The 22,134-nt window shown below is 44.1% G+C and overlaps 1 protein-coding gene across 1 annotated transcript; it reads left to right on the plus strand.

Annotated features, from left to right (window-relative positions):
* Positions 1-15,842: 15,842 nt before the first annotated feature.
* CTXND1 (cortexin domain containing 1) lies at positions 15,843-16,022 on the plus strand (the record flags this gene model as incomplete). The annotated part of the gene is made up of 1 exon (XM_082321739.1): positions 15,843-16,022. One exon carries the CDS (start codon positions 15,843-15,845, stop codon positions 16,020-16,022), a length of 180 nt encoding a protein of 59 aa, XP_082177865.1.
* Between the last annotated feature and the right edge of the window lie 6,112 nt (positions 16,023-22,134).

Genomic DNA, 22,134 nt, shown 5'->3' on the forward strand with positions numbered 1-22,134 from the left:
GCTTAGGTTTTTATGCTGCTACTATAATATGTAAACACTTCCTACTAAAAATTGCATATCAATAGAACTGGCCATATCAAATATCAGATAATTGCTGGCACTTATTTTTCAAAGTCAAAACTCTGCTTGGACTTCCCTTTGAGAAAACAAGGGTTTTATTAGTTGGCAGAGAAGGGGAGGTGATACCAAGGGGAATTTGGCTTGGGAATGCAGTGTTCCGGTTAGAGCATCGTTTCTGGCAGAAAGGCCTTCCTCAGAGAGAAAGTGCGGCAGGGTTTCCTGAGGCTGCTTAGCTCTCAGACCTGGTTTTATGGAGGCCTCGGAAGATGTCGAGGTGGTGTCTTCAGACATATGGACCCACCCAGCAATGCACAAAACCCACTGTCTTCCTCACTGCATAGTCAGTAGCGAATCAGTGTGTGGCACTTGCAAAAAAAGTTGCGGGGGAGGAGGGCTAAAGTTTGTGCTCGTCATATTGCTGCATAATATGGGAAACGCCAAGTGTAGGCTGTCAGCCTGTATGGCCCACTGATTTCATATAGGTGTCTCGGAAGCACAAATTTTACTCAGTCTGAGTATCGCATTGGGTCTCCCTCTCCTCAGACCTGACCAAGCAGACGTCCCTATGAATAATACTGCCCTTTATTTTCCTGCTCATGGGGGCCATTTGCCAGAAAGATGATGACATTTGTCAGGCATTTGTATTTTGGTTAGCCCGAAAATACTGGGTTAAAGTGAAGCAATCAGAAGTTTCTAGCTGCCCGCAGTCTGCCTGGTTGAAGTCAATGCAGTTTTTATGAAGCATTTTATTATTAAAAGAATTTCTCTAGAAATCAACCCACCCACTGCCAGTCCAACGTTTACAAAACTAATTTAGTTCAAGGGTGCTCACGGTCAAGTAAATGCAAGCCAAACATTATTCTCTGCTAAGGAAAAGTCGTTCAAAGAAAGGTACCTAGCAATGTGCAGACCATATTTTAACGTGCCCATAAAAGTGCTATTTTCTAGCTTAGTGCTGTATATCTCTCTGCTTTTGGATGGTTTGCAGTTGCAGTGTTCATTCAAGCCAGGAAAGATGCCCTAGGCAGCTCTACCATACGAGCCCCATTATTCACTCAGGATATCACTTCGGGGTTGCTGACCTTCGTACCATTACATGCATCAGGCTGTTTGTGAGCAGCCTCTCCAACCTCCTTCCCGCACTCGGTCTTCTTTAGCAACCAGCTAATACAGGTCTTCCCTACTTTGAGGCTTGGCGTATTTATAAGAACTAAATTTTACGGCAGTCTCAGGCTACTTTCCGTTGCTGCCCCCACCCCAAAGCTGCAGGTACAGTTTGGGTAGTCATGTAAATGGATAGAGATGCTTGAGTAAATCTCAATTTGCAAAGTTCATTTTGCAGAGCAGGCTTAAATAGAAAAAGCACAGCACTGTCAGGCACTGATCTTACAGACTGCGGGGCAGTGTTGGAGGTTTCTGTTATTAAAGGAGCTTCCTTGTATCTTTTCTTAATATGCTACTCTTGGTTAATAATTACTTTCAACTTATTCGGAAAAACAGAAGAGATCATATGATTTTATTTGCCTTCCTTTAGTGTTAACTCTTAAACTCTGCTAAAATTGAGACCTGTGCATCCCCGTTCCAGGTGACTTGAACAATCCTGCTCTAAACAGCCAGCTTGAAGCAAAACAAGGCTCCTTGCTTTGTCCTGCCGTAGAGAATCCCTGCGGCCTGCGTTAGCTCCCACCGCACAAAACCCGAGCATCTCACACACCTTTGCATCCCAGGCTGTACACATGCGGGGGTCTCATTTTTGTGTTAACACAGAACAAAAAGCCCCAAAAGAAAATGACAGTTTTTTAGTAGAGGAAACCATTTTCCCCACAGCCACCGCAACCAGATAATTCTTTGCATTCATCTGCAATGGCAGGGGAGAAGATCACGGGCTTTGTTATTTCTGTGAATCAGCTAATGTCAGAAACATTGCAAGAATGATGAAAACCAGTTGCCCTGGTTCACCTTCTAAGAGAAGACCTATGCTGAACCAGTTATAAAGGACTTTTTCTGCCACCTCACTCTCCCCCTCCTCAATCAAAACCCTGTTTTAAGAAACCTGACTGTTGCTGGCACAAGAGCAGGAGTAGCTTCTGAACCCAGCTCTAGGCAGAACTGCAGCTGAGCAACAGAAAAGCAAGTGCTGCTTTTGAGCTGGATGTCCTGTCCTTCCAGATGCTCCCAGACTCAGCTGTGGCACATGGAACCTGTGGGAGATCTGGAGTCATTCCTTACCCTAATGCACAGCACTAGGACCATCTAGAAGAACTTGCAGGGAAAACAATCCGAGGGGAAGGAAAGAACACTGAGTCCAAAAAAAGAAAAAAAAAAAAAAAAAAAGAGTTTCAGATCTGCATTTGCACATATATAACAATTCGCCTTAGAAAATGCTAGTTCTGTAACGAGGTATGACCACAGTCCAGTTAGTTCCTATCTAACATAAATCTTAACATAGAAGTGCACCAAACAAGGCAGGAAAATTTAGTTAATCCTAGGGTATCATCATATCTTGCTCCCTGCATAGTTTTAAAGATCATTGGCTGGGTGCTCTGTACTGAGTTATGTGTCTGGAGAGATGGTGTTGAAAGGTAATTCTGTCCTTTTCAGGACACACGGATTTGGGGATGTAATTTCTATCTGTTAGACGTGTACTTGTTTCTGGCCCAAAGTCAAGTGTTCTGCAAGACAACTAGCCTCCATTGCCTGCATTTGCAATTAACTGAACCTCCAAGAGCAAAGACATAAAATGAGCCTGTGACAATAAATAAACAAACACCAGTCAGGGGGCAGGCAGAGACCCACTGGGACACATCACACCTTATTATTCATAGGACTGAGCTGTTTGAGCTTAGTTGCCTTTCATGCATGAAAAGCTTTTGAGGAATCTCATTATTGTACTGCATATGTAAATATAAAGAGACAGACTTGAACTAGAAGCAAAGATCAGTGCCTGGTTTTAAAAGTATTAGAACTATATTGCTTAATAGAGATTGAAGCTGAAATTGGATCAGAGCTTTAATATCCTCTCTTTTTTTTTAATGGGGAATTTCCAGGAGCCAGCCTGAAAGCATTAGCAATCACAGAAATGCGAATGTAAGAAACCTGTTGCTGGGTCAGAGCCATGGTCCATCCAGCCCAGTACTCTGTCTCTGGTAGCATCAAGGGGAGGTGCTCATTAGGGGCGTCCTGTAAGCCTGGCCACATTTAGCAGTCCGTCCTCCGACATCCACAGTTGTTGCATTAGGGAAGTTTTAGGGAAGACCTCTGCTTAGCGCTTTCAGTGTCTATTTATGGACCTGTTGTCCATAATGCGTCCAACACCTTTTGAGCTTGCTGGTACTGTCTCCAGTCTCCTGTGCCAGCAAGTTTCAGAAAGTCACTACCTGCTGAATAAAGAACTACTTTCTTCCATTTCAAGCTGATTTCCTACTAGTTCCAGTGAATGCCCCCAAGTTTCCCTGTTTTGGAAACTAGTTAATTTTTTTTTTTTTTTTATTTTCCCACCCACCTGATCAGTGATTTTGTATGGCTCAAACATATTATTCCTCAGCCACCTTTTTCCCAAACTTCTGAAGAGTCCCATTTTCTTCAGGGGCTTGTAAAGCAACTAATCATCCCTTTGACCATTTTAGTTGTTCTAAAGAGAACTCCCTAGTAGAAGGTATCTATTCCTCAGCACACTGACCCGCTTTCAAATTACAGTGATCCTAGTCCACCAGAAACCAAAATAATAAAGGTGGCTAGAGGAGGAAAACCAGCATTTAGGCTTGGGACATTGGAGCACATTCAGAAGTTAGTGCGATCCCTGCAAAGGAGAAAAGACCTTCCAAACTGCTGAGTCAGTTCAGGCAAGCCCTCGTCGTTCCCTGTAGATTAGGTTCACTTAAAAATGTTCCTTGTGGCTAATGGCGCATTAATAAGGAATTGGCTGTATAGGACTGTCGGGTGCTGTGCCAGAAACACAGTCTTTTATAAATTGAACATGTACAAAGGTTCTGGCAGTCTGATTCCCAATGACCCACTGACAAGCTACTGATCTAGCTGAAGATGTGGAGATGGAATGTAATTGCACACAATCTTTTTAATCAAGGACTACACTTCCAATAATCTGCCGCAGTGACAAAGAAAACAACATCGGGCTGTAATACATGGCTGGAATCAAAGCTCCTTTCAGTACAGTCTTAATTAAAGAGTGGCTCTGACTACAAGTTTTATAGAATAGTCAATGAGCTTTCAGCTGAGGAAAGGACCTTTCCTGATGTGATGAAATGGCTGCACATGTACTTAGAGCGTGATCAGAAAAAAAAACGTGTAGAAACACAGGTAAAACTCAGGCCATGGGCTGTACTTTGTAATACCATCAATACAGGTTGGGATGAGAGGGAAGGAGGGAATGAAAGGCATTAATCACCCCCAAAACCCCAAGCACAAACAAAGCTATGGCCGAAGCCACCACTAGCACAGATCAGAGCTGCTTCAGGGGTGCTGCATTACAGCCTAGCTTGCAGCAGCCCCTCAGGGCTCGGGTGCCTGAGGACTGCGGACTTGGAGGTGATCCAGGGAGCATGGCCCAGAAACGGGAATAACGACCAGGGTAAGAGCCATTGGGTGGCTTTTCACCACTTGGACAGTCTTCAATGTCAGGCTGTGCTGGTGGTCACTAAATCGGTGTTCTGCCCACCTCATGCCACCAAAGCCCATTCAGAAAGTGGCCAATTGCTTTACCGTTCTCAGAGATAATTTTTGACTGTTCTCTGTCTTTGATTAAACACAAACTGTATTTTACACCCATCCATGTGGCACTTCTCAAATATATTCTGCAACTAAAAGATACTTGAAGTTTACAAGTTTATTTTGTCATCCCTCTATATAACCACATTATAGCATAATCACCTGTCACAGAGGTCAAGCAAGTTTAACAGTATTTGCACGGGCTGCTCTTTACCAGCCAGCCTCAGTGCGAAAAAAGAGTCTTGGACACATTTGATTTACTAGTACAGATATAGCCCGCATGTCCTGTGAAGGACAAGAGACAGGGACCATGAACAGCTGGGACTTAGACTCAGGATCCTGACTGATCCTCGCTCTTCTGAGCAATGGGTCATTTATCCTTTCACCCAGCCTCGCTCGGTGACACGCAGAATTTGGAGGCTGCTATATTTGTTATCTACCTGCAGAGCTGGAGACTAGAGTTCAATTATCCTTAAATTCTTATCAGGATCCTTCACTCCTGTCAGTGCTGTCATGGAACTGTAATACATGTCCTGCCTCAAGGTTTTGGTTCATTTGTAATAAAAATCATCTGGCCTCTCTCTGAAGGAAAATGCAATCCATCCCCATAGGGAGACAGTTGAAAATATAGTTTATCTGGATGCCAATTGGATCCTCATCAGAAAGAAGCTTTTGTGCAGTATTCATGTGCAGAACTCTGTACAGAAAGGCAGGGTCTGAAACCAGGAAGACTTTCTGTGATGGTGAATTGGTTGGCTGGTCGCACTGATTCCAGATGGTGCTCCAGGCGCTCGGCGCCTCTGAAAACGGGCCAATTTTCATTCTCCCGGTTCTTATAGTAGTAAGAGAAAAACTGTTCTCTTGAGAAAAGAAAACAGGGAAAAACTAGTAATGATATTTCTACTTCTCCTGTTGGCAAATTATAACCAAAATTAGCTAACATGCTGCAACAATTCTGGCTTTCCAGCTGGAGAGGGTGAGGAGCAGCGAGCTGCTCTGGGTGTCTCACGTAGCACAAAGCACTGCTCCCTGAAACAACCCTAACCCATTTCAGATCACTTGGGGCCCCTAACTTTTCATTTCAGATCTTCAATTATTTTTTTCTCCAATTCCTCGTATCCATGAAGAGAGATAAATCTGATTAAGTGGGGTTGGTTTTGCCAATGTTTTCTAAGGGTTTTTCATCCTTACCCAAAAACATTTCTGGGCTTTGGGGCTGTTCCTTCTGTAGGTCCATTTTTGCCCAGGCACCTGGCAACAGATGCTGAACAGTATATAACAACGTCACGTCCTGCTTTGCAGTCAAATCTATATTCCTGCACAGGAGCACCTCTGCACCCCATGGCTCATTCATTCGGTCTTTAAGACTCCTTTGCAAAATTTTTTTCAGTTTAAGATGCGATGTAGTTCAGCTGGCATCACGCCTCTGATTAGATCACCACAAAGAAACCGAGAAATAGCACAGTAAGTTACACACATGAGCACAAGCTGCAAACTTCCATCCTTACTGTCCCCCGCAGACTAAACCGGTTCTGAAAAGGAACAGACACGAGCAGTGTCTTTGATGGGAGCCCAGTGTAAAACTTGCGTCATTTTGTTTTGTTTTGAACCGAAACACACTCTGGACTTTGAGCTTTATTTTTGTTTATGTTTATTTGATCAAAACCCTCTCCCCACAAATTTCTGAACTATCTGAGAAAAGTCTGTATTAAAAAAGCTTATGAATTAGTTATCAATATGGATTGATGAGTACTTGCATACACAAAACCTACATCTGTTACTATAGCAAAGCTACCTATAACTTTTTTTTTTTTTTTTTGCTGTTTTGCCTCTGACTTATTAAATTAGTATCTTCTTGACTAGGAGTTTCCTTCATTAGTGAGAATTTAGCTTTTCATTTTAAATAAACAATTCAGAAATGAAGCAGGGCTACATGATTTTGTCATGTCAACATTTGTGGCAGTTCTACAGGTGTAACCCAGCTATTTTGGTAAGCGTTCATCCATAATACTTTTCCTCAAGTGTCAAAACATTGATACAGCCTCAATCTGAGCCAGGCGTATGTAGCTTTTCAAGATGAAAGGGCAAAATATGTGTCTCTGAGAAATATCCTGCAAGTTAGAGAATACTGGACACCACCACCACAAGGTAGGTATTCATGTAAAAAGGAGGTGATCTTCTACCTCGAAGTGCACCTTTTTTTTTGTAATATAAAAAAAAAAAACAAACCAAACTTCAGAGCAGGAGTGGAAAAAATAATGTTTTTCTTTTTTCTTTCCTGTCAGCTTTGCTGCAGTGAAAAATTTCCACATTGCTTTGCTTACTAGTTCCCCTGGCTAACAGCCACAGTTTAATTTGTAAGACAACTGACAGGACCAACAGGCATGTTTGTCTCCTTCCATAGGATTTAAACAGCAGAGAGTTTAAACAGCAGATACTCCATTAAAATGTGTTCATATCATATCTATTCAGGCCTTACAAGCCTTGGCTTAAAAGCCAAATCCATTTGTTTCTCTAAGACTCCTTTATGTTTGCCACTCGCCATGATAAAAGGGGATGCACACACTGGGCATCATAGCACTGAGTGCTAAGAAAAGCAGCTTCAGACTCCTTATCAAAATACAGACTGAACGAAGGATGGCCCTGCTGCAGACAGGCGTTCCTTTGCAAGCCCATCTAAACTTTGCATATCATAGGTATTGCTTTGCATTTTCCCGGCATCACCTATTAAAGGATTTCAGTACCTGATGAGTCAATGTTCCCAACAGGCCCCCAGGTGGAAGTGAGTACCGCAAGGAGGACTGGTTGAACCATGTTACAAAATCGCTGCAGCTCTCACACCCACAGCAGAAATGCAAATAGGGAACCAAAGAAATGTCCCCGCAATGCACAGAGGAGACACGGATCTCCTTTTCCCAGGGCTGAGCTGGGCTATTGGCTCACACATGGCTCAGAGCCTGGCCAGCTGAGGCCAGTACTAGGGAGATGTAGCAAAATCACCCCAACCGGATTCTGAGGGAGCACTGGATGTCCTTTCTTCTCTTCCTCCCCTAGGGACTGTAAAGCAGCCGATACAAAGACAACATTACAACCTCAGTCCTGGCTTACCTGCCCTTGTTTAGCTAGTATATGTTGCTATATATACTTCTGGGCACAACTTCCCACCGTTGTGCCCAGCAACACATAAGGTCCATCACTGATTCTACCCCACTCTCTTACCTCTGAACTGCCATTTCCAATCTCTAAAAAAGGTTCTTAGATGTTCTCAGGCTCTTACTTCAGCAAAGTCTAATCAAGGATTATCCATGCAAGTTGAACTTTGGGAGACTGGAGGCACTTTTCTCTGCAGAATCCAACTGTCCATCAGTTAGCTCAACAGCTCTAAGGAGCGACATGCTCCCAAGCACAACCTCTTTTTTTTTTTTTCTTTTGTTGACAAGTAATACCACATGCTCCTCAAGTGAGTGAGAAATGATTATTTGGTTTAGGATGCTCACAAATTATAAGCAGCCCACAGTTATTTTAAGTGTATGTTGCATCTTTTTCTCAATAAAGATTAATGTTATTCTTGCCGCGGGGTTATGTAAGAAGGAAACATTTGTGCAACAGCAATTTTTAACACTTTCCCCAGATTGATTTATGTGTTTATTTGTTTCCAACTTTTTGGGCACCCATAAATGATGTCTTTAGTCTTCACAGGGAATATTGACATCCAGTAATTTATGACTGGCTAAAAGCAAGTGTGTTGTGGGAAGATTATTTGTCTCTTGACCATAACTGAGTGGGCTAGATTGAATAAATGAGTTTGCATAAACTAAGCTGAGCGTAAGATTTGAAGTCAATATGTAAAACAAGCAAAAAACCAAACCAAAACAAAAAGCCAAACAGTGGGTTAAAACCAAAGATTAAACCTGCCTGTGTGCTACAGGTACATAGGAGAAATCAAGCTCATACGAAGTCAGAGTTACTGAAATAAAGTATTGATTTTCTGCTGAAAGAACTGTAAGTATAAAAGGACAATTAATTTTTAAATGAAGGTAGCGGTCATATTATTGCTCTCTGGATATAGAAAGAAGCTCATCTGTCTATATCTATCTATCTACAGCATTTGACTCTGTGCTCAGAGGCAGTGAGTTTTTAATCGAAACTAGATTGTTAAGACTATTAAGAGTATGATTAAGTGTCCAGACTCCTCTTTTATAGATTTGAACTTCAAATTGAAAGTGAGTTCGTCTGACACGCACACAAAATAGATTCCTGAAGCAGCACTTCACCTTCCCTCCTGGCCATTCACCTCTACTCCGTTGCCTGAGCAACACCCTGTCCTGCTGAGTCCCCTCACCGGGGATTTGGGGTCATCTTTGGCTTGTTCTTCTCTTCAGCCTTCACATCCTACATCTTAAAACTCCTTTCCATATCAACATCTCAGAGTAACCATCCCTGCAGGCATCATGAAAACAATGAGGCAGCCTCTTACCACCTCACAGCTTTAATTAGTACAACCTCCTCTCCTCCGGCTTTGACAAATGTCTCGCCCTACCCCTGCTCCAAGTAGTACTGCAGGCGTCAGCTCCTGCTCCTTCCTTCAGAGATTCCCCCAGACACGTGAGCCACCTCCCCTTTCAAGGGCCACAACAGCCTCTCCCCATCTCTTCCCACCATCTATCTCCATTACAAAAAGGCCAATCCACGCTTCCCTTTGGCCCCTGTTCCAGCATCTATCACTCAGCCAGCACCCAAATCCCATTCAAAGATGGGAGAGGAGCCCTGCAGAGGCTGTCTGCAAAGTAAACCTCACTGTCCTGCTGGTACTCAAGGTGTTGGGTCATCGGCGTTGCGTCCCCAGCCATTACCTGTCTCACCATGTGCTCTCCGAGCTAAATATTGTCTTTTCTTCACACTGAGACTGTAAGTTCCCTGGAACAGTTGCTGATGTTTTGGTCCATGCTCACAGAGACCTTAGCATGGTAGATATGGTCCATGGCAAAGTCCTGGTGCCCATATAGCAATGAATAAAAGTAAGGTTTTAAGCAATCCTTCTGTGAGTTGGTGAGTGGTGCTGCTGAGCAGGCATCAGGGCTGTCCGCTGCGGTTACTGGTATCGCACGTGTTTGAGTGCCAGGTCCAGCCCCTCACTCTCTGGCCTAATTAGGGCTGTAAGCATGACAGGTCATCAGACACCGAGTGCCCCAAGAAGAGAAACAAGTTTTCTTACCCCTTGGCTGCCTGTGGTGCTGGGGCAGAGCTTGAGGAGCTCTATACAACTGTGTTCTGGACTCTGCACCATGAGAAACTTCAGAGAGTCAGCAAAATTGAGTGGGGAAACGGGTTTGTCATCCAGCAAGTTTTAAGGGTTTGTCTGGTTGAAATCATTTTGTGTGCATGTAAATAAGAATGTCATCCCAAATCAGACTAAAAAGAAATCCAAATAATTAATAGTTTTTCAGTCCTGGTATATCAGTTCAGATCCATCAAACAGTTTTGTTTAAGCAATTGAAATGTTTCACTTCAATTCTGGCCATTTTTGTAAAAAAAAATTTAAAAAAATCCAAAAACTAACTGAAGATATAGACTCCTGAGCAGTACCAATTCAGACCTGGTTGATTTTTCACTATAAATTAAAAATGGGGTTTTTGCTTGTTTAAGAAACAAGGATATGATTACTTTAGGCTCAAACGTTACTCTTTGTATCATAAATGTTCTTCCAGGGAATGTCTGAGAAATAAATCCATCTTGCATATGACTGTATCCAATTGCCTCAGGCTGTCACTGGAGCGATTCCCAACGGCTTAACGAATCCGTAACGCCCACATCCTGCACAATGAGCAATGGTGAATTATTATTTTTTTTTTCCAGAACACACCGGTGAGGAGAACTGCTTCCAGGTCTGGGTGGACATGAACCTGAGCGGAGCCTGAACGCCATTAAAGCCACACTGACTAACAAAACTTTTAAAATATGACTACAGTCAGGATTTTAACTCCACAATGCTGCTATGCCGGGATGTGACAGGCTTCCTACCCAGGTCTGGAAGGTAGGGATCTGCTTGCATATATGAAATCGCATAGTTTCCCATCCCTCCCCTCCCTGCATATCTGTTGTTTTCGGAAAGGAGTACAGAAGAAAAGAAATAATATTTTGAAATATATCCTATGGGTTGAGATGAGTGGAAAGATGATTAATGAGCATAGGAACTGGTATGGTTTAGATCAACTCTGCAATATATATGGTACATTATTGCCTTATATTTAAAGTGACAGTGCCAAGATTGTCAGGTTTGGAAAAAAAACCCCACGTATTTTAAAGTATCTTGCATAGGTAAGAATGATTGTGAAATTCAGCCACTCCTATGAGCACAAGCATTATATGGTTTGTAACAGAGCTGGTATACTAAAGAGGATGCCAATATATCTCTATCTGCTTGTGTACATAAGGTCATAAAAAATGAATATATCCTCTCTTCTGTGGCAATCCGTCATGAAAAGAGCACTGGGAAACACAAAGCAAACAGCAGAGGAAAGACCAAATGCTCAGGGTGGATTCTTCGCTGAGGTACCCAAGTTCTTTATCCCCAGGCCATGGTCCCTGACTGTTGTTGCACGTGGCTGCCAGGCTGCCAGGTTTCTTAACTGCAGGAATGTTCAGACAAGAACAAGCCGGGGGGACCAGGGCATCAAAACTAGATGATGCTGACCTCCTGGAGAGATACAACTGCTGCCTGGTCCTTCGCAATTCACAGGGAGCCAAGTGCAGAGTGTCACTTCTGGTGCTGAATTACACTGCCCACCGCAAGCCAGCCCAGCTCCATCCCTGGGATGTTGCAGCTGCAGAGACAGCAATTTCTTAAATGCCATTACTATTACTATTTGCCACTGTCTGACCACCAGGCTCCCAAATTGCACCCACAGAATGAAATACTTCATGGAGCTTCTGCAAAAGCTTTGCGCTGGTTTCAGGCCACCAGAGTTTCTGGGCAATTCTAGATGGTCCTGTCTAGATGCAGGGAAACAGAGAGTCCCACAGCCCTCTCAAAGAGGCTGCCTGCGGTGCCCATCTATTCTCAGAGACATTAGAGGGGGGAGAGACTGTATTGAAGCACCTGGGGATTTACAGAAGAGCATACACTCATAAGATTGCTAAACTGCTTAATAATCTGAACCAGAGATTGCCTTCTTCATCTGTTGGCTTTGTTTAAACCAAATTATGCTTTCAACAAATCTGAAGAAATTAAAAAAAAATCATTCTACAGCTGGGTGCTGACAAGCTGGAATAAAGTAATTTTCTACAATTCAGCTATTCAGAGAAAACTTGATCATTCAAGTGTGAACCTTTATAATTGTTTCTGCTAATCTTTTTTGCCCCCCCCCCCCGCTGTCAACATCAGCTGTGCTGGTAAATAAGAGCAAAGCACCCAGCCAACCAGTCTGTAGCTGGAGCAAGAGTTAGTTTCAATGATGGATTTCACAAGCCAGGCTGGGACCTGCAAAACCGTTCTGCTAACGTACACAGCACATCCCCCTCGTGGCTGAGATAGAGGGTAGGGTGTGCAGGCAGGGCCTCCTCCAGCATGGACCAACTCTGCTTCAACCTGTAAGACACTTCCATGCCCCCGCCAAGCCTGGCTGTACTGCTGGGCACCAAGGGGATGAAAGGGAAGGTTGAGGCACTGGCCAAGGAACTGGAAAATAAGCAGAACAAGTTGTTCAGCTAATACAGAGATAGAAGACCACAAGTACCTGGCAGACAGCCAGGAGTGGCACGTAGCTGCTGTACCCTCGCTCATGTATGTAAGCACATCATTGCCATGCAGCAGCCGCAGCTGTCTGTGCGGGGAGACAGGAGGCACGTTGGATATTCACATGGGAACAAGCTTGTTCCCTCCCCATGCGCTGGTGTATCCACAGGCAGTTCCCTACCTGCAGCGGTGCTAAAGGGTTTTTAGGAAATAATAATCAAAGAGCATGTCCATGGTAAAACCAGGGAGCTGAACTTTCTCAGGAGGAACCAGCCCTGGTGAACACGTGCAAGTAACTCCTTTCACATCTGGGGACCATCTCTTGCTGGTCTGCAGATGCCTGATCGAGAACAGCAATATGTTCCAGCAATAATAAATTAATCTGGAGACAACTGCCTCAGACACAACCCCGTTCCAGCACCTAGATCTGTTCAGCGCCCATAACTGTCTCTGCATGGCCAAGCCCACTGAAATCCAATTGCAGTAACTAACAGCGCAGAACACCACCAAATGCCTTCTGACACCTAATCCACCACGCAACTCAGATGAGCACAAGCACTACGTTGGTGCGGCTCTGACAAGCTGGATCCGCAGAGGATGTTTCCCCTTCTGACGATGCTGATGCACAGACGGATTCAGGTGAGCAGTCAAGCTGTGAGCGAGGAGAGCAACTTGGAAAGCCAGACCCTTCTGGCCAGCCCAAGAAATACATTCTCCATCACTAATGACTTAATGCAGAATGGTAGTCACAGCATAGAAATGTTACCAAGTTTACAGGGAGAGCAGAAGGAGGGAAGACATATGATTTATACAACCTCGGGAATACAGCTTTTTAGAAAAAATATTTGTATTCCCACTGAAAATGCTGTCTTTTTGGCAAAACAGATCAACCGAAACCTGAAACCATTAGATTCAAGCTGTCACTGTGATTTCCTGTGTCATCTACAGCTCAGGTGCCGTACGCTTTCTCTCTGCTCTCTGGGTAAAGCTTTCTGCCTGCCGTATCCTTTCCATAACATGCTTTTCCCTTCCAGCAGGAGAGGGGGCTGCATGACAGCTCAGGTGTTTCATAGGAAACATCATCCATCCACAGCCCTGTGGGCAGAGGCAAGTAGAAAGACGCAGCTCTTGAACCACAACTCCCACGAGATTGTGTGATGCCATTTTGAAGAGGAAAATCTCCAAGGATCTCTACTTGAAATCTCAGATCATTTTCCAAGTAAACGATTCATCTTTTAGAAGAAAGTACATTTGATTGAAAATGCAGTTTTTCAAAGATCAGTACTGGTAGAAATTACCAGGTAGTTCTGATATTCTGCAGGAGGTAATTTAGTGTGGAATAACACCACACGGTACAATAGCCAGAATGTCAGGAGGGGAAAAAAATCAAATCCACCCTTGTTGGACCTTCACAAGAGTACTTCAGGAAGGACTGGGCTGCATTAGTAGTTTTGATAATTTTTTTAAATTCTGCTCCACAAAAAAATAAGTATCCACAATTAATACTCAGTCTTGACTTGAGTCTATTGGACTAAATGAAGTTATAAACTGTAATGTAAAATCTCTTGGCTGGTGAAACAGAGTGGTAATAGTCTCTTCTGGGAATAATACACCTCTGATCAGGCCAGGTGAGCAAGTCTGACCCCACACCTCAGTGATTTCTTCATGAGCCCGAACTTGCTGGTCCATCCAAGGATCTCACTGGTAAATACATGCAATGTCTGCTTGGTTTCATTCACTTTCTGCCATCAGCTTCTCTTTCATCTCCCTGCTGCAGTAATTTCTGTGCTTTCAGGAAATTAAAAAAATCTGCTGTCCTTGTGCTTAAAATAGACTAGAGGGCCCAGCTGATTTATACTTGCCTTATAGGATCTAGGAGGTGGTGAAATTGGAAAACAACTTGAAAAGGAGTGAATTATGAGATAGAGAAGGAACTGTGAACTTTTAAAATAAAAGATCCTCAGTTCACCCTGAGAAAAATTCTCAGGGCGTAAGAGCTCAGGAGTCACTGGGACACCCGCTCGCAGCTGGCACAGCACGATGCTGCAAGAACATGATGCTCCAGCCAGATGTGAGCCACTACTGAAATAGCCCTGCCAGCAGCAGCAGCTCACTGGAAATGTAACCAGGCAAACTTGGCTGCGTAGGTAAAACCTGTACCTGGGATTTCCTCACTGCATTAATGTAGTTATAGAGAGCAACTGGACCATTTGATACCTAAGTTTCACCCAATTCTCCCTATAGTTCACTATCTTCTCTTTCCCATCTCTGTTCTCCAAATGAAGCAGGGATTGATTCTCAGATTGATTATTGCATTTGATGTAAATGAGGTTTTTTGTTGTTGCTTGTTTTAAAGAGGCATTCCATATTCCCGCTCTTTTACAGTGGTAACCCTCAACACTTCCACCTCCCACCTTGACCAAAAGGTGGATGTCAGGAAAAGTTTCCTCCATCCCTGGGCAGTGACTCAATTCCATGAGTCAGGTCAGTTCCTTTCCTTTAGCATCATCATACAAAGCAATTTTTGTTAGCAGCTAATGGGGACAAACCTGCAGAGGCAGAAGCAAGACAATCTCTGCTGAAGCCATTTTGTTTACAGATTCAGATGATGAGGTCAGAAGAGACCTTCAGCTATGCTGACATCTGCATCAAATAAAATAATCCTTGTACTAATCACATAATCCCCTGTACCGCTCTGGGTGATAAAACACCCGTGTAAAAATTATATTGCTCCTAAAAATCTTCTATTGCCTGGAGAACCTATGAGTACCAGAGATTAAACGTTATGGAAAATAAGTACGCATAATTTTCACTTTGCTTTGTGCCAGTGAGAGACAGGGAATGTTTGGACAGAGAGGAAAATTGGGATAGAAACAGTCTGCTCTGCCATTTGTCTGCTCTTTCACACTAGCAGAGGAGAGGAAATATTTTTGTGATTGGGAAATGCTGAGACAAGAACAGTGTCTGTGCCTCTTTTAAGAGATGATATTTCAAGTGCATAGTGTTCATTCACCACTGCTTCTCTTTTCTTTGTTAACACCTCTTTTTATTATCTAATATTTTAGCAAGAAACATTAACAGGCTAAATTAAGGTGGAGATGAGGTTTCTCCTCTTCACAGCTCTCAGTTACCCAAGCTATGACATTTCCAGCAGGTTTATTTCCCTACAGGAATATATCACAGATTTTCTGTTTCCAGTTCTACCCCTGAGTTTCCCCATACTCAGGAGCAGCAATCACTTGTGTCTGACGCTGTGCTTGTTTTGCAGGTGGTTGATGATGTTAGGAGTAAATTTAAACCCAGATGAAGAGCGGCATAAGCAATGGAGGGACCAACCCCAGAGCCTGTGTACGTTGATGTGGACAAGGGACTGACATTAGCATGTTTTGTCTTCCTCTGCCTCTTCTTGATTGTGATGATTATTCGCTGTGCAAAAGTCATCATGGACCCTTACAGTGCCATCCCTACGTCTACATGGGAGGAGCAGCATCTAGATGACTGAAAGGACTTCACTAGACTGAGCCATAAAACGCTGCGATCCAGGAGGCCCACCGGGAAGGCTAACACACAAACAGCCATTTTCAGTTATGCAAGGCAACAGCAATATCTCTAAGAGCACATAGTGTAAATGATTCTTGCTCAACAGATCAGGATATCAGCAAGCCATTCTGCCAGCACAGTTTAATACTATGCAGCAGCCCTTATTTTACTGAAAACAGTTATCATTGTAACTCAAGCAGCACAAGACTCTCCAGACTTTTCCTAGTATAACTCTTGGTCTAGCACAGTTTGTCCTCCCCTCAATATCTCCCACAAATCCAGGGTAACCATAAGAATTTGGAAAAGCAACAAGAACATTTTGTCTTTCCTGGAAATAGATTGCTTCAGATATCTTCCTCAGTCATTATATTTGTTTTTCAAAAAAGGCCCATATTTTATAATTTTGTATCCCAGAGCATCACTAAGTAGAAGCGCTAAATCACCCCTGGTTAAGTAGAGTTCTACGAACAGATGTATTCTCAACTCACTTGGTTCTGCACATACACTCCCTACCACACTGCAGCTGTGTTTCCAGAGATCAGGATACAGAAGCACTCAGGCTACAGTTCCCAAGCAGGTCGTGGACTAGCGTTGACCCTGTAGCACCACCTTGCTCTATCCTACTCATGCAAACACTAGGCATTCTATCATCTGCCACGGGTCCATGGATTAGCCAGATGTGTCAGACCACTTACGATGAGCTTGGTAGCCACCAGAAGTCCATGGAGCAGAGCTTGGACACTGCTGGTTTTAACTGCATAGATCTTGCTGTGATTTTCAAAGAGTGATTCTACATGCAACTTCATGCATCTTTCGTTTCAGGTGCACTTCAGTGGGATGACACACAAGCAGAATGACAAAGACAATAAGCAAGGAGATGTTGCTCCTAGCTTTGTCACTCAGACTCCTCAGCATAATAGTTACAGTAACATACAAGAATATGCATTCTACCTCAGAGAAATTCAGCACCTTCAAAAGAAGAGTTTTTCCACAAATTTGTAAGGTGAATAGCTGTACATTTCCTTCTCTCAATTCATTAAGACAGCCATTATGCAAGAAGGCATAAGTGAACAGGGAAGCTTTAGAAATTTATTATTTACCTTTTGAAGAGCGGGGATTGAGGGATTCTGATGTCCTCTGTCCCCCAGATTCTAAGCTTTGCTCACAGCTGCCTTTTTTAGTGACGTGTTTGGCTTAAGAGATTGTAAGGAGTTGCTGAAGCAATACAGAGTAGGTACTGGAACCACAACAAGCATCATGAGCAGACAAGACTTGAAAGCACAAATCTGCAAGAAGGGCATTTCACTATTTCTCCTCTTCCTTACAACCCTACCTGACCTCTAGGTTCTTGCCATAAGGTGATGCACAGAGAGTGAGAAAGGTGGAGCAAAGGTTGGGACAAGGAATCAGGATGTAGACTTTGTAGGTTATTATTCTCAGCTCTGACAGATTTGTTTGATGATCACACAAGTCACCTCTTTATGTGCCTCGGTCTCCTCATCGGTGAAATGGGTACAACAATATTAACTTGTCTCACATTGTTTTGTCTGTCTCATAATACCAGAAAGCATTTGGAGACCCTTAGATAGGGATACAGAAATAAGGTATTCATTTACAGTTCTTCCTTGTGAAACTAATGGGGAAGATCTGAATCTCAGTATACAGCAAGGGAAGTTCTCCCCAGGCAGAGGACTTGTCCAGATCTCCATTTACTCTCTCATTAAGATTGTAGTATTTTGAGTCATTCGAAATGGCACCTGGCTTTGTTACGTATTCCACTGATTTCTAAGGACAGTCTGGATGTAAGGTGCTCAGCACTGTGATTACAGAGTTCCCAAAATAGCAGGCTATGAGGCACGTGGAGATTTTTGCATGGATCTTTTGCACCACACAATTTTTGCTAATCTGTATTGTAGGAGATCCCATTCAGGAGGCAGGAGATTTGAGGACTGGCTTTAATCCTGCTATTCTCTACCAAGAGACCTCCACTGCTTCAGTTACCCACTGCAGATTGCTCATCAGGCTGTTATTTAGCCTCAGTTTCTCCTAGCCAGTTAATCACCAGTAATAGGACTTTTTCAAGCGTGAGTGTTAATGTTCACCATACTTTGAGCAAACGCATTGGTCTCTCTTATTCATGAGTGTGTCTATCTGTACCACAGCAATGGATGCCCTAGCTCAAAGGAGATTGCTTCTGTTCCCTGGGGTAAAGTTTGGAACTCATTTTTTATCAGCAAGTCTCATATCCCACCTTGATACTCGTGGCGCTACTTACAGAATAAACAAAAACCCACAATAAATCTATTTCCAGGCTAGAGACACTTTCAGTTTGCCGGTCATCGGGCTGCATTCACAGCTGATGCAGAGCAAGACCAGAGCTTGTCACCACTCTTCCCAATGCCAATACTCCACTCCATGTTTATCTGCATGCAGAACTCTTTGGCTTTGTCATGCGTCACTGGTAAGCCCCTGTTCAGCTAAGGACTTACGCACATGCTTAAGTTGAAGCCTCTGAGGAGGCTGCTTGGCTACGCAGAGACCAGGGTCAGTCATGTGCTGTGTCCTTGGTAGGGCAGGGACAGCAATGCACAGCCCTTGCAGGAGCAAAGCCTGTGTGAGAGCAAAGGGTTACGAATGCTCAAGAAGCAAATTAACAAGTTTGCTTTGCAAGAATATTTGCCACTTCTTTTTTTACTCTGTTTGTCCAGCTGTACAAACCATTTTATGGATTTTCCTGAAGATCCTAAAGAAAAGATCCCTATGGATAGCTCAATTTTCTAATAAAAAGGCACTTATCTTCCTGGCATAGCCTGTTAAGTCCATCCTTCTGTTGACAAAAAAGGTCTCCATAAGCATCTACATATTCGTGTTCAACCTGTTCACATGACTGTGTAAAAGTCAATGCAATTGTTTTTATATAGATAATGTAAATGCATTCTAATTTCTGCCTTCCCCCACTGGTTACAATGACACAACCTCACCACTCTAACCAAAAGCAATACTAAACATCATGCTGAAAGCAGAAATTTTATCCTCCTTGCATTCAGAGCTGGGACTTGCCCACCCGAGGTGCGGCATTGCAGCTCCCGCCCGATGCCGACCCCGCCAGCCCTGTTGGCAAAGCTGCGCTCATGGCCAGTGGAAGGCCTGTTTTAGCAGGGGCTGCATCGCTGGGCTTGGTAGTAACTTCAGCTGCATGCAACAAGTGCCTCTGCTAGTTTTGGTTTTTTTAGTCATTATGCCATACTACCAGCAATTGCACTCAGAGGAAATAATTCAAACTCGTTGCAAATGTATTTATCTAACGAAATAAACAGCTTCAACATGGAAAGTCGTCTTGTTGTCTCTGTTGTGGTTCACTTCTAGTTGCCAGGATCACTTAAAAACCACCCACAACCACATGATTTTCAAGGCAGATATACATTCCTGCCAACCCTCCTTGGAGGGTGGGGGTGAGAGTAGAAGGCTGCTCCCTGTGCAGCAGCACCACTGCAGGCTCTCAGGAGCTCAGGACAGAGCTGATGGAGCTGCAGGTGCTCCTGTGGCTCTGCTGGAGGTCAGCCCCTCCAAAGTGGCTATTTCAGGTTATTCACCTGGTCAGGAAGAACACCGAGCTGAGCAGAGCTTCAGTTCAGTGGGGGACTGCAGCATGCTGTATTTCAGCAATTCATTATCAGTAACAAATTGCATACCAAAAGAAATAGGGCCACTGAGACTGGAGTCCCTCCCGCTAGCAACTGAAAATGAAGAGTGTGGAGCATCTGTGGAGTCTCTTTGAAGAAACCACAGTATACGGGATATGCTGAGTAAAAAGCGCCCAGGGAATTCCTCCTCTTGAAAAAAATGAGGAGACAAATTGCTAATTCTTTCATCTTGTAAAAGGACTGTGGTACCTGAAAGCTGGGCACTTTATATCTGCTTGTCCCTGCAGCGAGTCCTCTGGCAGAAGGACCTTTGTGCCTGCAACCCAGTTTGCCACAAAGACAAAACCCCACTGATAGATTATTATTGTGTCCTAATCAGGAGCAGAGGCTGGAGCCTTTATTCTGTTCTCAGAGCAGCTACTACGGCTAATATAAGAGCAGACCTGAACTGAAGCCAGCAGTGGCTGAATTTGGGCAGACACCCTGGAGAACTGTGAGCATAAAGGTTTTTGTGAAAGAAACAGGGCCTGACGCTAGCCAGGGAACCACACAAGTGTTGCTGCTGCAGCCTGCACCAGCCAAAGGTGTCCGCAGCTTGCTAGGTCATTACAGGTCTCTGGGTAACTTCAACTCACATTACTAGAGCTCAGAAGTCAACACAGGACTTAGGTGGGGAAAATGCTGCACTCGGACTCCAGCAGTCTCCATGGCACACATAGGGAGGGTGGTGAGGACAGCAGACCTCAGGTGTTTAACTGGTTCACTTTAGAGGCTGGTGCCAGTGCTCCAGAAAACAGAGTGAGTGTATGAGATGAAGGCAGTGACTTTTCAAGACAGCCCCAAATTAAACTTCCATGGAGCCAGACCGATGCTGGTCCCCTGTGCTACCTGCAGCTTTCATGCAGTCCCCCACTAGTGCTTGGTGATAACTGAGCCTACAAAGCCTTGAGCTTCTCCAGCTGCGGAGACCCAAGGACAGCAGTGACACCATGACCTGCATGCGGACTGGGCATTACTGCTGGGGCAAGGAGCCAGCCAAAGGAGCAGCCACCCCTGCACCTTTGCATCTTTGAGGTCAACATGGCAATGCATGGAGTGACACCCATGCACCAGCTGCCCTGCTTCGCACCCAGCTCAGTCCCGGTCCATGGTGGTGCTGGATCTGCACCAGCCGTCGGCACAGCAGCACCCTTGCAATGGCTTCAGCTGAGCTGCCCCTGGTGTGAAAATCCTGCTAAATGCAGGCTGGAAAATTTGAATTCACCTTCTCACCTTCCTTACCCTCTCTGTCTCTGACCTTGTCAACTCAGATTTGCCAGGCTTCAAACCTCTTGTCTTAGCTGTCCCATGAGTTTACATCTCAGGTGATTTGATTTAAATAAAGGATATTGAATCTCCAATTTTAACCATGTCTTAATGCTGCAATGGGAATTTTTGATTTCAGTCAACATTCTTTTGCATTTGGACTTCTTTATTTTTTTTAAAAACTGTTTTCATTAAAAATGGGTGATACCCTTTGGCCACTACTCCTTCTTGCTAACCAAGAGGAAAACACTGCTCACGTATGCATTTTTAAAGCAACACATAGTTTAAGATTCCTGGTTGCATTTATTCTCAGGGTTCAAGTCAATCCACAACAGCATTAGGAAATGTTGAATGATATACTTCTTAGTTACAAAGCTCCATGTTTTGTACTGGGACTTAGCCAGGCAGCTCTTGAAGGTAAATCAGAAATCAATCAAAAATGTATTAAAATTGCATTAAGTGTGCTGAAGTCATAAGGAAAGCAAAGTTTTTCAAAACGTATTTTATATTTAAGACTAATTGGATTTCTCAAGAAGCAGCAGCCATGTTGCCCCTGCAGAACAAACGAAGTGCCTGGTAGGGGCAAGCAGGCAGGAGAGCTGGGCACCCCACCAGCCCCCGAGGCAAACCCCAGAGCCACCCCTGGAGCAGGGTCCTGGGACACGGCAGCTCCAGGGCATCCATCGCTCTGCAGGGCGGTGGAGCTGCCAGCCCTGAGCCCTGAAGCAGGTCTGCCCTGGATCCAGCGCACAGCGAGGAGGGGGACAAGAAACCCTCCCTGCACTCACAGCTCCCACCCAGTCCCTTAATATTCATTGACAAAGGTGTCAATCCTACAAGCTGGCCCAACGGGTGCTCAGCTGCCACCAGGGACTTCTGCTCCTGCAACATTTCCCTTATACATTAACTGTGTCTACCCCAGCTCTGTTACAGCTGCCAATTAGATAATATGGAGCAAATGGGGTAAAAATTAGAAAGCACAAGTTTTTAATTAAAACTTCACGGAAAACCAAACACACGTGCCACAGAGAAAGTGCTGAGGTGAAGATGTTCTTGGGAACGAGGGGACACGAGAAGGAGGAACAGCTCACGGCAGATTTGTATGGGACAGCATGCTTCTAGTGC

Source organism: Platalea leucorodia, assembly GCF_965183815.1.
Source record: "Platalea leucorodia genome assembly, chromosome: 9".
Classification (NCBI taxonomy): domain Eukaryota; kingdom Metazoa; phylum Chordata; class Aves; order Pelecaniformes; family Threskiornithidae; genus Platalea; species Platalea leucorodia.